This window comes from Lethenteron reissneri, chromosome 11 (assembly GCF_015708825.2).
Source record: "Lethenteron reissneri isolate LAM-NWPU_2019-01 chromosome 11, ASM1570882v1, whole genome shotgun sequence".
Lineage (NCBI taxonomy): Eukaryota > Metazoa > Chordata > Hyperoartia > Petromyzontiformes > Petromyzontidae > Lethenteron > Lethenteron reissneri.
The window spans coordinates 68,372-83,745 of NC_083789.1; the positions used below are offsets into that span (position 1 = coordinate 68,372).

The window sequence follows — 15,374 nt, forward strand, 5'->3', positions numbered from 1 at the left end:
CATTCTGATTGCAGAATGTGCCGTTGTGTGGACACCACTGCCAACGCCGCAGCAGCATCACCAAATAGCGAGTGCAATTGAGTGAATCGTAGAGAGAGATTGCATTGTTTAACTCCACCGCCGTATACGCCATGGGGCCTTGATTGCAATTACATTTGAATAACAGTCTTACACTGGCGCATGAACCGTTTATCCACGAGTCGCAAATGCCGCGCGAGTGAACAAGGCAGCGCCCGGGTCGTCTGAAGCGTGCACCCTGCACCTGACCTGTACTCACCTGTACCACCTGTACTCACCTGTACCACCTGTACCCACCTGTACTCACCTGTACCACCTGTACTCACCTGTACCACCTGTACTCACCTGTACCACCTGTACCCACCTGTACTCACCTGTACCACCTGTACTCACCTGTACCACCTGTACTCACCTGTACTCACCTGTACCACCTGTACCCACCTGTACTCACCTGTACCACCTGTACCTACCTGTACTCACCTGTACCACCTGTACTCACCTGTACCACCTGTACCCACCTGTACTCACCTGTACTCACCTGTACCCACCTGTACTCACCTGTACTCACCTGCACCACCTGTACTCACCTGTACTCACCTGCACCACCTGTACTCACCTGTACTCACCTGTACCACCTGTACTCACCTGTACCACCTGTACCCACCTGTACTCACCTGTACTCACCTGTACCACCTGTACTCACCTGTACCACCTGTACCCACCTGTACTCACCTGTACTCACCTGTACCCACCTGTACTCACCTGTACTCACCTGCACCACCTGTACTCACCTGTACTCACCTGTACTCACCTGCACCACCTGTACTCACCTGTACTCACCTGCACCACCTGTACTCACCTGTACTCACCGCGTAGCCCCGCCCCCTCACCGTGTAGCCCCGCCCCCTCACCGCGTAGCCCCGCCCCTCACCCGCGTAGCCACGCCCCTCACCGCGTAGCCCCGCCCCTTCACCGCGTAGCCACGCCCCTCACCGCATAGCCCCGCCCCCTCACAGCGTAGCCACGCCCCTCACACCCAACTCTCTCCTCCCCTAAATTAGCCCCGCCCTCTGGCGGGCACTCCCCATTAACCGGCCGCAGCAGCAGCAGTCCAGGTAGGCGGGGGTGGGGGGCAAGGACGGGGTGGGGGGGCAAGGACGGGGTGGGGGGCATTGTAGAGGCGGGTGGGGGGGGGTCGCAGCCCGAGGGCTGACGAGTGCCCCCCCCCCGCCACGACTTGCACTTAAACGGCTGCGGCCGGGCTCGCGCAACGCAGAGCGCTTCCTGCTCGCGGAATCGAACCGCGACCCAGGAAACTCAGCGACTGCTGTGAGTAGTGGGGGGCAGTGAGGGTAGTGGGGGCAGTAATAATAGTGGGGGGCAGTGAGGGAAGTGGGAGGCAGTGTGAGTAGTGGGGGGCAGTGAGAGTAGTGGGGGGCAGTGAAAGTAGTGGGGGGCAGTGAGGGAAGTGGGGGGCAGTGAAAGTCGTGGGGGGGTCAGTGAGTGGGGGATGTAATGGGGGCTAATTGCTGTGGATGTTAAAGTTCGCTGATGTTCACCGGCAGGATCGAGGCTGACCGTGCTCTGTGTTCCTGCAGGAGCGAGGTGAAGCGGCCGTGTCCATCGGTGAGTCCTGTGATGACCTCGAGGGCATGGCTCTGAGAGGGCCTTGTGCGTGCAATAGGCGATTTAAGGGAACTGAGTGGCCACTCTACCAGAGCCCGTGTTTTAACACAAGGTGCTGCACTTCTCGCTGCCAGGGTTTCAATGGAAGTTAATTCGTTCCGTGGCAGCTCATGCTGCCGTGAAACTGTCAATGCGACTGGCGAATGAACATCTCTTTCAGCTACGTGACTGGGATGTTCACCACCGAGAACTCGGGCTCACACCGTTGAGCCGGAACAACCGAGACCTGGGTTCGAACCCAGGTGTCAGCCGCCCAACCACAGCAATTGAACCGGGTTCTCAAGTGTAGAGAGTTCATGGTCTCAGCCCGGTAACTAACGAAGGCGCATTGTGGGTTGTGCATGTTTAAACTCGGCAAATTTTCAGCTTTGATCATTGCCAATACTGTACCAGGCTGACTGCCTTGCGAGCCGCGTGCGCGTGTGGGAACGTGCGCCCCCTCGTGAGCGATGGCTTTATTAGTGAATAAGTACTCCGTCTCCTCCTCTAGCGATGTGGTGTGGGTGATGGTGTGTGGTGATGGTGCGTGGTGTGGGTGATGGTGGTGTGTGGTGTGGGTGATGGGTTGGGCGATGGTGTGTGGTGTGGGTGATGGTGTGTGGTGATGGTGTGTGGTGTGGGTAATGATGTGTGGTGTGGGTGATGGTGTGTGGTGTGAGTGATGGTGTGGGCGATGGTGTGTGGTGTGGGTGATGATGGTGTGTGGTGTGGGTGATGATGGTGTGTGGTTTGGGTGATGATGGTGTGTGGTGTGGGTGATGATGGTGTGTGGTGTTGGTGATGGTGTGTGGTGTGGGTGATGGTGTGTGGGTGTGTGGTGATGGTGTGTGGTGTGGGTGATGGTGTGTGGGTGTGTGGTGATGGTGTGTGGTGTGTGGTGATGGTGTGTGGTGTGGGTGATGATGGTGTGTGGTGTTGGTGATGTGTGTGGTGTGGGTGATGGTGTGTGGTGTGTGGTGATGGTGTGTGGTGTGTGATGATGGTGTGTGGTGTGGGTGATGATGGTGTGTGGTGTGGGTGATGGTGTGTGGTGTGTGGTGATGGTGTGTGGTGTGGGTGATGGTGTGTGGTGATGGTGTGTGGTGTGTGATGATGGTGTGTGGTGTGGGTGATGATGGTGTGTGGTGTTGGTGATGGTGTGTGGTGTGGGTGATGGTGTGTGGTGTGTGGTGATGGTGTGTGGTGTGTGTGATGGTGTGTGGTGTGGGGTGATGATGGTGTGTGGTGTTGGTGATGGTGTGTGGTGTGGGTGATGGTGTGTGGTGTGTGGTGATGGTGTGTGGTGTGTGATGATGGTGTGTGGTGTGGGTGATGATGGTGTGTGGTGTGGGTGATGGTGTGTGGTGTGTGGTGATGGTGTGTGGTGTGGGTGATGGTGTGTGGTGATGGTGTGTGGTATGGGTGATGGTGTGTGGTGTGGGTGATGGACTGGGCGATGGGGTGTGGTGTGGGTGATGGTTTGGGTGATGGTGTGTGTGGTGTCTGTGTTCAATCTACATTACGGTCGTGTTGTGGTTGTGTTGTGGATGTTCCACGTGGGAGGTTGGTGGGCTTGGGGGCCCCCCTCCCCGCCCCCTCCCCTAGTCCCTGGCGCAGGGACTCGAGTCCCAACCCGAGGCAGTGACAGGAAACTGCCGCTCCCCCTCCTGCCAGTGCGAGTGAGTTAGTGTGTGCGCGTGTGTGTCTACGTGTGTGTGTGCGAGAGACTTTGCGTGTCTGTTCGAGTCAACGAAAAGATGCTTGTTGACTCTTCATCGGCTCTTCATCGACTCGCACAGACACTGGCACAGACGGCGAGCTGACCGGGCATGCTCAGCCGCCGCGTGCCCAAGCAGCTTCTGATGGGGCTAAAGAGGCGCGGCGTGAGCTCGAGAGGAGATGGGCCGATCAGTGAGCGTGCGAGTGTGTAAGTGGCACGGGGTAACACGGCTGATGTGATGTGGTAGGATTTGGATTCGGAGCTAAGTGGACTGACTTGTCGATGACCGGTACCAGCGGTGTCAAGATTGGCCTCCGTGGAGGAGGTTCGTGAAGGACGTTGCTACAGGGCAGTTGGAGGCAGTCGTCCTCCAGCAGCAATGGAGGGGAGATCCGCGACGCTCACAACAACGAGCGGAGCACTCGGTGACTAAAATGCAGGAAGGTGGCACATTGGGGACCACAGGTGGTACATCTGCCATTCATCCCAGTAAATTAACCCATAGGACCTGGGTATGTCAGGTGACTTGCCAGCAGCCAGCCTTCCATTCTGCACGTAGCCTTGCACAAGCACTGTGCTGACATCCCCAGCATTTAGTGGCGGATAGCGGCTGTTGTAATCGTTTGTGCGTATGTGAATGCCCATGTGAATGCCCATGTGACATGAACACCGGCAGGATAGGGCAGGGCAGAGCGGGGAGCGGGGCGCGTGGTGGGAGGACAGTGGGGGGGCAGATCGAGTCGCACCCCCACCCTGCACCAGAACCCCCTCCCTGTGGGGAGGTGTTTCTGGCAAGGGGACGGACGTGGTGTGCCAAGGGTGTGGTGGTTGTGTGATGGTGGTGAAAGGGTGTATGGGTGAGTGGGGTGTGGAGCTGGGAGGGTGTGTGATGGTGGTGAAAGGTTGTATGGGTGAGTGGGGTGTGGGGTAAGAGAGTGAATGTGTGTGTGAGTGACAGGGTGTGTGTGTGTGGAGTCAGAGGCCCAACAGGTTGTTAAGACTATAGGTGTCTTGTGGAGTGAGTGGGATGTGTGTATTGGTGAGTTTTGTCTGAGGACGTCTATGGGTGTAGAGCCGTGTATAGTGGGGTGTGTCAGAGTGCTGTCCACGACACTTCACGTGGCCTCAAGGTGCACATGGCCTGGCACAAGCGTCGTGGTGACGTCACCGCCACTTAGTGGCGAATGGTGGTTGTTGTTGTTGTGATGGGTGATGAATGATGAGGTGTTTGTGATGAGTGACGAATTGGGTGGTTGTGACGAGGTTGTTGAGTCTCTCAGTTCTGTTACGACTGTGCGTGTTGCGTACACAGGCTCGCGCAAGATGAACATCCCTGGTGTAGCCTATACACAGGTTGTTGGTGGCAAGTGCTGCGCTGTCAAGAGAGTCCATGTGGAGGTTGTAACTGCACACGAGGGGTGGTGTAGCGATTGAGTGGTACGCATTGCGAGTGCGTGGTGAGCGTGGTGAGCGTGGTGAGCGTGGTGAGCGTGGTGAGCGTGGTGAGCGAGTGTGGCTTGCGGAGCGCGCACGTGGCGCGTGTGTGGTCAGGTGCCTCCAATCGTCCCCGATTCCTGTGTGCCACCAGGTGAGCTCTTCTGAGCTGCTGCGCCGGCACGGAGGAGAGGAGACCCCTCTGCCCGTAGTTGGCCAGGCTAGTTTATCTGCTGCTACTGCTTTCGCAAATGTGGAATGTGGCTTGGGACCCGGCACATAATGACTTGCTCTTGAAATAGTGTCACAGGGCCCACGTTACCCCATACTCAGATTTTCAAGGTGGCTACTTTATTATTGCCGTGTCCGGAATATACTGTGTTACAATTCTGGCGTGTCCGCCCGTGTGTCCGCCAGTTTAACATAATGTTGATATATAATTTGGTATATCGCGTCATTCATGAAGTTGCTCCTTAAAACGCTGTAGGATTTGTAATGTGCACAGTTTTTGTATGGAAGAAACAGCGCCAAAAAATTGTCCAAGCTCCGTGTTCCTAAGTTTGGATGTTTGGTCCACTCCACGAACGGGCGTTTATACGCGTGGGAGGAAACTGGAGCAGCCGGAGAAACTCCGCGTGTGCGAGGGGGTAACACTCAATCCCCGTACAGATGAAATAATAGATGTTAATTAAACTGCTTACTGTACTGTCACTATCCGGAATTTAACTAATTGTGTATGACCCACCAACCCTCGCTGTCCTCAGTGCTGGGTTACAGGCCACGTTCAGCGTAGCAACCGGTGTGTGTCCATCTGTCTTGTCTGTGTGTGTGTCTTGTCTGTGTGTCTGTGTGTGTGTGTCTGTGTGTGTGTCTGTCTTGTCTGTGTGTGTGTCTTGTCTGTGTGTCTGTGTGTGTGTCTGTGTGTGTGTGTCTGTGTGTCTGTGTGTGTCTGTGTGTGTCTGTGTGTGTCTGTCTTGTCTGTGTGTCTGTGTGTTTGTGTGTGTGTCTTGTCTGTGTCTGTGTGTGTGTGTCTTGTCTGTGTGTTTGTGTGTGTGTCTTGTCTGTGTCTGTGTGTGTGTGTCTGTGTGTGTATCTGTCTTGTCTGTGTATCTGTGTCTGTGTGTGTGTCTTGTCTGTGTATCTGTGTGTTTGTGTGTGTGTCTTGTCTGTGTGTGTGTCTTGTCTGTGTATCTGTGTGTCTGTGTGTGTGTCTTGTCTGTGTGTCTGTGTGTGTGTGTGTCTTGTCTGTGTGTGTATCTGTCTTGTCTGTGTATCTGTGTGTCTGTGTGTGTCTTGTCTGTGTGTCTGTGTGTTTGTGTATCTGTCTTGTCTGTGTGTGTGTGTATCTGTGTGTCTGTGTGTGTGTCTTGTCTGTGTGTTTGTGTGTGTCTTGTCTGTGTGTGTGTGTCTGTGTGTGGTGTCTGTCTTGTCTGTGTGTCTGTGTGTTTGTGTGTGTGTCTTGTCTGTGTCTGTGTGTGTGTGTCTTGTCTGTGTGTCTGTGTGTGTGTCTGTTTGTGTGTGTGTGTCTGTGTGTGTGTGTGTCTGTATGTGTGTTTGTGTGTGTGTCTTGTCTGTGTCTGTGTCTGTGTGTGTGTCTGTCTTGTCTGTGTATCTGTGTGTCTGTGTGTGTGTGTCTTGTCTGTGTGTCTGTGTGTTTGTGTGTCTGTCTTGTCTGTGTGTGTATCTGTCTTGTCTGTGTATCTGTGTGTCTGTCTTGTCTGTGTCTGTCTGTGTGTGTGTGTGTCTGTGTGTGTATCGGTCTTGTCTGTGTATCCGTGTGTCTGTGTGTGTGTCTTGTTTGTGTGTCTGTGTGTTTGTGTGTGTGTCTTGTCTGTGTGTGTGTCTTGTCTGTGTGTGTATCTGTCTTGTCTGTGTATCTGTGTGTCTGTGTGTGTGTCTTGTCTGTATGTCTGTGTGTTTGTGTGTGTGTCTTGTCTGTGTGTGTATCTGTGTGTCTGTGTATCTGTGTGTCTTGTCTGTGTGTTTGTGTGTGTCTTGTCTGTGTGTGTATCTGTCGTGTCTGTGTGTGTGTCTGTGTGTCTGTCTTGTCTGTGTGTGTATCTGTCTTGTCTGTGTGTCTGTGTGTGTGTCTTGTCTGTGTGTGTCTGTGTGTATCTGTGTATTGTCTTGTCTGTGTGTCTTGTCTGTGTGTCTGTCTGTGTGTCTGTGTGTGTGTCTTGTCTGTGTGTCTGTGTGTATGTCTGTTTGTGTGTGTGTGTCTGTCTGTCTGTGTGTCTGTCTGTGTGTCTGTGTGTTTGTGTGTGTGTCTGTCTTGTCTGTGTGTGTGTCTGTCTGTGTGTGTGTCTGTGTATCTGTGTGTGTGTCTGTGTGTGTATTTGTGTGTGTGTATTTGTGTGGTGTCTGTCTGTGTGTGTCTGTGTGTGTCTGTGTGTCTGTGTGTGTCTGAGTGCCTCAAACAAGTTGCTCCAACCTGTTAGAGCCCCCCCCTCCCCGCAGGGCCGTGGGAAGAGGTGTCGCGGATCTCTTTGCAAAAGCTACCATTTAAAGATGTTGTCATGCTTAAAGATGTTGCCATGCTTAAAGATGTATTACTAATGACGGTTGGCGGTGTTCGGAGGATTCCAGCGAGGTTTGAACCGCCGCTCGAAAAGCGCTCGCTGCAGGAGGCTCGCCAACGCGACGCCTCTGCCCCAGGTCTCCCCCAGGTCTCCCCCAGGTCTCTCCCAGGTCTCCCCCAGGTCTCCCTCAGGTCTCCCTCAGGTCTCCCCCAGGTCTCTCCCAGGTCTCCCCCAGGTCTCTCCCATGTCTCCCTCAGGTCTCCCTCAGGTCTCGCTCAGGTCTCCCTCAGGTCTCCCCCAGGTCTCCCCCAGGTCTCGCCCAGGTCTCTCCCAGGTCTCCCCCAGGTCTCCCTCAGGTCTCCCTCAGGTCTCCCCCAGGTCTCCCCCAGGTCTCCCTCAGGTCTCCCTCAGGTCTCCCCCAGGTCTCCCCCAGGTCTCTCCCAGGTCTCCCCCAGGTCTCGCCCAGGTCTCTCCCATGTCTCCCTCAGGTCTCCCCCAGGTCTCGCCCATGTCTCTGTGCACTTTTGTGACGAAATTGGCGAAGAGAAACTTTCGTGGGGGGGAGGGGGACGTGGCCCGGCGCTGGCGGTGTCTCCGTTTGCCGCGTGCTGGCTGGCGCCTGTAGTACCCCAGCCAGAGGCTCACCTCACCACCCTCCTCCCCCCAGAGTGCCGGCTTGTCGCGTTTGCCCTGGAGGGTCTCCTCTTTAACGCGCGGCGTTCTCGCCTCTCATCTGCCAATTGCAAAGGGCGCCAATTATTCCCCTCGAGGAACGCCTCACTGAGTCCCCAGGAGTCTCATGCAGGAGGGTTCCTGCGATACGCCGTTGGACCGCGCCGGGAGTCGAACCTTCATGAATTTGGGGAGAGGCTCCGAGTCGGGGTGTGGGCCGGGCGGTGCAGGCAGATGGGGGGGGGGGGGGGTCACAGGAGAGCCGTGGACCGCATGTAAATATTCCGGAGGGCGAAGAGTTACAGCCCTTTGCTAATCAGTGCTGGATGAATCCCTCCCTTTGCCGTGTCAAGTCATGCCGCTTGTTTGACCATACTTCATACTTCACCACGTTGCTTCGTGCGGGCTGCTGAGGGAGGGTGGCGCCCAGGATCGGTGCCACTGATGGTAGCCGTGTTCAGTAATGGAACTGTGGAGCGGGCTTGATGGCGGAGTGCACAGTGATGGGATTAGAATGTGGTGGATCGCTGGGGGGGATCGTGAAGTTGAAGGCGGCTGCCTCGCCCCCTCCCCTCTCCCTGGGCTGCTGGCGTCGCGACAAACCGAGGAGGGAGAGAGCGAGAGAGAGATCTCAATGCAGAGAACATAAAACAAAAACAACTCCCCCCCCCCCCCCATAGCACCACCCCCTTACCCTTACTGAGACAAGCCCGGCTCTCGATGGAAAGCCCCCGTTAGGGGTAGGTGGGGCTGCGGGTAAGGGTGGAGGACAGGGTGGGCAGTGATGTTACCACGACGTTGTGCCAGGCTAGGTGCACTCACACACCCTCCCACACAGGACACTCACTGCCCGCAGTGCAGGGATTTTGAGCCGTGTGAGGAGTGTCGGTTTCGTTGTGAGGAGTGTGTGTGGAGTGGTGAGGGGTGTGTGGTGAGGGTGTGTGTGGAGTGGCGAGGGTGTGTGTGGTGTGGTGAGGGTGTGTGTGGTGTGGTGAGGGTGTGTGTGTTTGGTGAGGGTTGTGTGTGTTTTGTGAGGGTGTGTGTGGTGTGGAGTGGTGAGGGTGTGTCTGTGTGGAGTGGCGAGGGTGTGTGTGTGTGAGGTTGGTGAGGGTGTGTGTGTGGTGGTGGTTGTGGTGGGGTGTGTGTGTGGTGTGTGGAGTGGTGAGGGTGTGTGTGGTGTGGTGTGTGTGGAGTGGTGAAGGTGTGTGTGTGGAGTGGTGAGGGTGTGTGTGTGTGGTGTGGGTGTGTGTGGAGTGGTGAGGGTGTGTGTAGTGGTGAGGGTGTGTGTGTGTGTGGTGTGTGTGGAGTGGTGAGGGTGTGTGGTGGTGAGGGTGGTGTGTGTGTGTGTGGAGTGGTGAGGGTGTGTGTGTGTGGAGTGGTGAGGGTGTGTGTGGAGTGGTGAGGGTGTGTGTGTGTGTGTGTGTGGAGTGGTGAGGTGTGTGTGTGTGTGTGTGGGTGTGGTGAGGTGTGTGTGTGTGGTGTGGAGTGGTGAGGGTGTGTGGGAGTGGTGAGGGTGTGTGTTGTGTGGAGTGGTGTGTGTGGAGTGGTGAGGGTGGTGTGTGGTGTGTGTGTGTGGAGTGGTGAGGGTGTGTGTGTGTGGAGTGGTGTGTGTGGAGTGGTGAGGGTGTGTGTGGTGTGTGTGTGTGGAGTGGTGAGGGTGTGGTGTGTGTGGAGTGGTGTGTGTGGAGTGGTGAGGGTGTGTGTGTGGAGTGTGTGTGGAGTGGTGAGGGTGTGTGTGTGTGGGTGTGTGTGTGTGGTGGAGTTCTGAGGGTGTGTGGTGTGTGTGTGGAGTGGTGAGGGTGTGTGTGTGTGGAGTGGTGAGGGTGTGTGTGTGGGTGTGGGTGTGTGTGGAGTGGTGAGGGTGGTGTGGTGTGTGTGGAGTGGTGAGAGTGTGTGTGGAGTGTGTGTGGAGTGGTGAGGGTGGGGTGTGTGTATGTGGTGTGTGTGTGTGGAGTGCTGAGGGTGTGTGTGTGTGGTGTGGTGTGTGGAGTGCTGAGGGTGTGTGTGTTGCTGAGGGTGTGTGTGTGTGGAGTGGTGAGGGTGTGTGTGTGTGTGTGGTGTGTGTGGAGTGGTGAGGGTGTGTGGTGTGTGTGGAGTGGTGAGAGTGTGTGTGGAGTGTGTGTGGAGTGGTGAGGGTGGGTGTGTGTGTATGTGGTGTGTGTGTGTGGAGTGCTGAGGGTGTGTGTGTGTGGTGTGTGGAGTGCTGAGGGTGTGTGTGTTGAGTGTGTGTGGGGTGGTGAGGGTGGGTGTGTGTGTGTGTGGTGAGGGGGTGGGTGTGTGTGTGGAGTGCTGAGGGTGTGTGTGTGTGGTGTGGAAGTGGTGGAGTTGTCGGGACAGTCGCCGTGGTAAGGGGATGGGGCTCCCTGCTGGGAGTGCCCCAGTATGGTCAGTGACGCGGGCTCCGTTGCGCGGGGAGGAGGAGGAGGTGAGGAAGGAGGTGGAGGAGGGATCAGGGAAGAGGGGGGGATCAGCCCGCGCTGTGTTTACGCGTCGCGCTGTTGTTTGTTTATGGAGCCGGTCTCGGGCTTTGCACGCCAAGACGCGGGGAAGGTTGGGGGGGGGCACAGGACGGGGAGAGATGGGGGGCTGGGGCCGCACATCGATCCTCATTCACGACACTCATTACGGGGCCTCCTCCCACCAGACTCGTATCCTCTCATTTACACCGCAGTCACCGGAATCTACAACGCTTGGCCTACTCTTAAGTCGGCTGAGCCAAAAACGAGGGCTTGATGTTGCGTGGTCAAGATCGGCACTTGGGGGAGACAAATGCGGTTGGACCGTGCACGGGACTCGCTGCCTCGCCTGCGTGGAAGGCAGCGCGGGGGGTTTGCGGGGCGTGGGAGTGGGGCTCCTCCACACACAGGGAGGGGTCCCTGAAGGGGCGACCTGACCCCTGGCCCCCGCTGATTTCCGGACCCCAACTCATGACCTTCACGCGATAGCGGTGACCAATGTGTGCACAAAACTGTATCCTCAACCCCAACCCTCACCCCAACCCCATCCCTCACCCCAACTCCATCCCTCACCCCAACTCCATCCCTCACCCCAACTCCATCCCTCACCCCAACTCCATCCCTCACCCCAACTCCATCCCTCACCCCAACTCCATCCCTCACCCCAACTCCATCCCTCACCCCAACTCCATCCCTCACCCCAACTCCATCCCTCACCCCAACCCCATCCCTCACCCCATCCCTCACCCAACCCCATCCCTCACCCCAACTCCATCCCTCACCCCAACCCCATCCCTCACCCCAACTCCATCCCTAACCCCAACCCCATCCCTCACCCCAACCCCATCCCTCACCCCAACTCCATCCCTAACCCCAACTCCATCCCTAACCCCAACCCCATCCCTCACCCCAACTCCATCCCTAACCCCAACTCCATCCCTAACCCCAACCCCATCCCTCACCCCAACTCCATCCCTAACCCTCGCCTCAACTCTGTCCCAGCCCCACCCCGTGCCCCTACTTGGTGAGGCCGCGCCCACGCCGCACGCCGAGAACCCACAGAGGGAGACGCGGGGAGCGCAGAAGTGGAGACTCGGCGGCGCGCGCGACACGGGGCGACGGTGGTGGCGGCGCGGGACAGCTGAGCGCAACACCTCCCCCCCCCCCAATACCGCGCCCCCCCCGTACAGGTGAGGCGCTCACCCCCCCCCCCCACGTACAGGTGAGGCGCTCACCCCCCCCCCCCCGCACACCTCTGCCCCCCCCCCCCCTACTGCCCCGCTGCTCAGGAGGTGAGTGGGCGTGGGAAAGGCGGCCTTCTGGAACGCAGACCGCGAGTACTCGGACAGCATTGCAGGGAATCAGAGGCGGGCAGAGAGAGCCGTGGTAGTTAAAGTAGACAGACCAGAGACACGGGCAGGCGGAGACAGGAGACACGGGCAGGCGGAGACAGGAGACACGGGCAGGCGGAGACAGGAGACACGGGCAGGCGGAGACAGGAGACACGGGCAGGCGGATCGCTAAGCAGAGGCACGCTCCGCCTGGTCACGTGATCCTTGTTGGTCTCTGGAAGCAAGAGGGGGGGGGGGGTGTCTCGGAGCCGGTGGGACACGAAGCAGGGGAGATGCTTTTTGAGGGCGAGGGGGGGGTTCTTTTGGGTGGGGGGCGAGTGGGGGGGGGGATCTGTGTCCTGCTCTCCGGCTGCCGATCCTCCTTCCCGGCCCGGAATGCGATCCGACGAGTTTAGAGAGCGCGCGTGAGTGAGTGAGTGTGGTGGCTGTGTTGGAACACGCGAGTGTGAGTGTAGCTGCATTTGTGTGTGTCAACTCGGGTGGAGCGGTGGTGCAGTGGTGAGCGCCCTGCGCCATGAACCCGACTACCTTGGTTCGAATCACGTCCGCGGCTAACACCGGAGATGATGTCCCGCAGGCCGACTCGCCCTTTGATTAACAGCTGGTTCGGTGCGCAAACATCGGCACAGACGCAGTTGTGTAACCTCATAGCCCGTCGTGTCTGTTTGCCGTGTGCAGATTGTCTCTGTTTAATTACCACAATCAGATCATCGCAACAAACCCTGCACGACCTTGCGAGAGGGAGTTTAGGAGTCGGGAGAGGGAGTTTAGGAGTCGGGAGACGGCACGAACACGGGCGAGGTAGCGACAGGACTGGGACGCAGCCAATCACCCCCCCCCCCCCCGTTAATTTGAACCCCACCCAGGGGCCCATGTCACCTCTTCCAACGCGCCTGGTGAACGTGGATGAGGAGACCAAACACTCTGTAAGAGTTCGCTCAATTGGAGGAAGGGAGCCCCCCCCCTCCACCAGCAGTGGCGCGAGCAAGCAATTGCAAGGCTGCGCCTGTAGCTCTCCTGGGCCAAAGCGGCCCTTAACCCCCCCCTCGTTCCCCCTCCCCCCCGGTTCCCCCTCCTCCCCGGCTCCCACCTCTCCGGCTCCCACCTCTCCCTCCCTTTCCCTGAGTAGTAACTCTCGGCGCTTAGCCCATGCTCTGCGCCAGCTTCAATGACATTGTCTGTTTTATGTTATTATGATATTATTATTATTTATTCCTTTGTTATGTAATTCAGAATTCAGGAAAGGGTGCTATAGGACCCCATGTGCATGATATAAGTACTACGTGAATGCTGCAGGTACCACGTGCATGCTATAGGTTCCATGTGCTGAGTCACCTTGTGCTGCACAGGGACAACTGCCATTGGAGGGGGTGGGGTCCCCTTCTAATGGCTCTGATAAGATGTGAGCTTAGGGGCTTTGAGTTGTTGATGCATTTAAGTCAGCGTCACCCCCACTCTGATTCCCTCCCCTCTCACCACCGCCCTCGGTGAAAACAGACGCTGCTCCTCCATGTAGCTGACTTTTGCTTGCTCCTTCCTCCTCTCGTCCCCGACGTCTCGTCCCGGTCATGCCTTCGCCTCCTCCCCTTCCTGCCCGGCGTTCCGACTTCCTCCTCCCTGCTGCTCATCTTGAGCCGTGCCCTCTCTGTGTCCGTCTCGGAGACTTCTGTCCCAGCGTCCCTTCTCTCTCCCGTTCTTGGCTCTCGTTCCCTTCCTTACATCCCCTTCTCCATGGTGTGCCGCCACGGGTACAACGTTTTATTATAATTATATATTACAGAGAAAAACACTTTCTGTTGCTTGATGTTATCCTGCCCCGAGCGGAGGACTGTCCGCAGGAACCCGTGGCAAAGTTTTTATCGCACCGCGCTATAAATCGGACGACCCAAGTTAAATTCCTGGCCACGGCTAACATCGGCGGCGAGTTGATATCCGAACCGGTTCTGGGCCTTCCCAGCCTCCACTTGGAACGAGTACCTGGTGCGGTGTGTAAACGTAACCACTGGGAGAGACAAAGGTGGCTGAGCGTGGCCCTGGCCACACCGCCCCCTCGTGCATTGCACCGGACGTAATCGCCGCTCGCTAACGGCTCTTTGCTCCGGCTTGTTAAAGGCCACACGATGCAACCGTGAAGTCGCAATCAATTATACACGCACGACAAAATACGTTTATTATTTGAAATAGTGAAGTCGAATAGGAGGCTCACTTAATGACTGGGCTGGCCCGGCTTGTCGCGTGGGGTAATGGGCCAGTGACTGGGGAGGGGGGCATTGGGGATGGCCCACGACCACCCCCTCTCCCCCCACTCAACTTGATCGCCACCACCTGGGGGCCACCTTTGCTGGTAAATACAGAGCTTGGCTTTGCCCCGGCGAGACGCCCTGTGATCTGCGTTATCTTGTTCTACAAACACGTGTTTGGCATTTAGATTTTTTTTTGCTCAAATAAAGAGTAATTGTGCCGCCGTGCCACAGCGAGCACTCAATGGCGGGGGAAGGGGGGTCCTGATGCCAAACCCTGGCTGGGGCCAGGGGTGGGGGGGCAACCCCCCGCTTGGCTCCACATCAGATTATCCCCAAATCCCCGGACCGTCATGACTCGCTCGCTCGGAGCAGCAGCGAGGAGTGCCGCCGCGCAGGGCGCTTGATTTATGCGCGCGCCGCGAGTCCGGGGCTTATTGGCGCTTTTAATCACGCGGGTTTGGGGGGTTTTGAAGTCTGGGGGGGTTGGGGGTGGGAGGTGGTGGGTTCTCGCGATCAGGGATGGAGATGTGGTGAAACTCGGGCCAAGCGGTGACTTTTGAGATGTTTTCTGGAACTTGTGTTTGGCTGTTTTGCCGTTTTGGTGGTGATGCTGTTTTACCATCACCACTATCATCACCACCATCGCCGCCATCTCTACCATCGCCGCCATCGATTGTTGTCATCTTTGCTTCGCCATGATCTCCGCCTCTCAGCACCGCACGATGCCATGTACAAACTCACTCCTCGTCGCTCCCCAAGTGTGGTCCCTCCTTTGGCGGCCACTCCATCACTCAAATTGCCCATTGACAATTCACATGTTTGACACTTACGTTTATGCAAATGTTTGTATACACTATAATGTAACCGATATTAGCCAAAACCTCCCAATGCTGAACATGTACCTTCCAATGCTGAACAAAAACTTGGCAGGACCCTCCAGACAAAAAGTCTTGAGACTCGGCGAGGCTTTCCCGGGTGAGCAGGCGTAATAACAAACCATCATCATCGTCACCGGCGCCGTCTCTCTGGGCAGGCGGCTGCACTCACCGGGCAGACCCCCGCGCTGCCACGGAGGGGCCATGGGGGTGCGCACGGGGAGCACCCCCCCGGGGAGCCGCGACGGAGGAGGAGGAGGAGGAGGCGCCGGGTCCGACGGAGGAGGAGGAGGAGGCGCCGTGGCGGAGGAGCTGCACGGCCTCAGCCTGGAGCAGCGCCGGACCGGTACGGGGGTGGGGGAGGGCGGGGGGCATGGGCAGGTGGAGGTGAAGGAGCAGTTGTAGGGATAGGTGTAGATT

At 57.2% G+C, this 15,374-nt stretch overlaps 1 protein-coding gene across 4 annotated transcripts in view; it reads left to right on the forward strand.

Annotated features, from left to right (window-relative positions):
• The first annotated feature begins 1,106 nt into the window (after positions 1–1,106).
• The window catches only part of LOC133341204 (myocardin-related transcription factor A-like), a 39,358-nt gene continuing 25,090 nt past the window's right edge, over positions 1,107–15,374 (forward strand). For 3 of the 4 annotated variants that reach the window (XR_009755024.1, XM_061549660.1, XM_061549661.1), the window contains exons 1-3: positions 1,564–1,644; positions 11,487–11,674; positions 15,113–15,300. Coding sequence is in view for 3 of the 4 variants with exons in the window: in XM_061549660.1 (XP_061405644.1) it covers positions 1,570–1,644; positions 11,487–11,674; positions 15,113–15,300 (451 nt within the window). In the remaining variant the exon portion in view is untranslated. Of the gene's footprint in view, positions 1,134–1,563; positions 1,645–11,486; positions 11,675–15,112; positions 15,301–15,374 lie in introns of those variants that run through there. The other variant, XM_061549662.1, reaches the window with a different exon arrangement.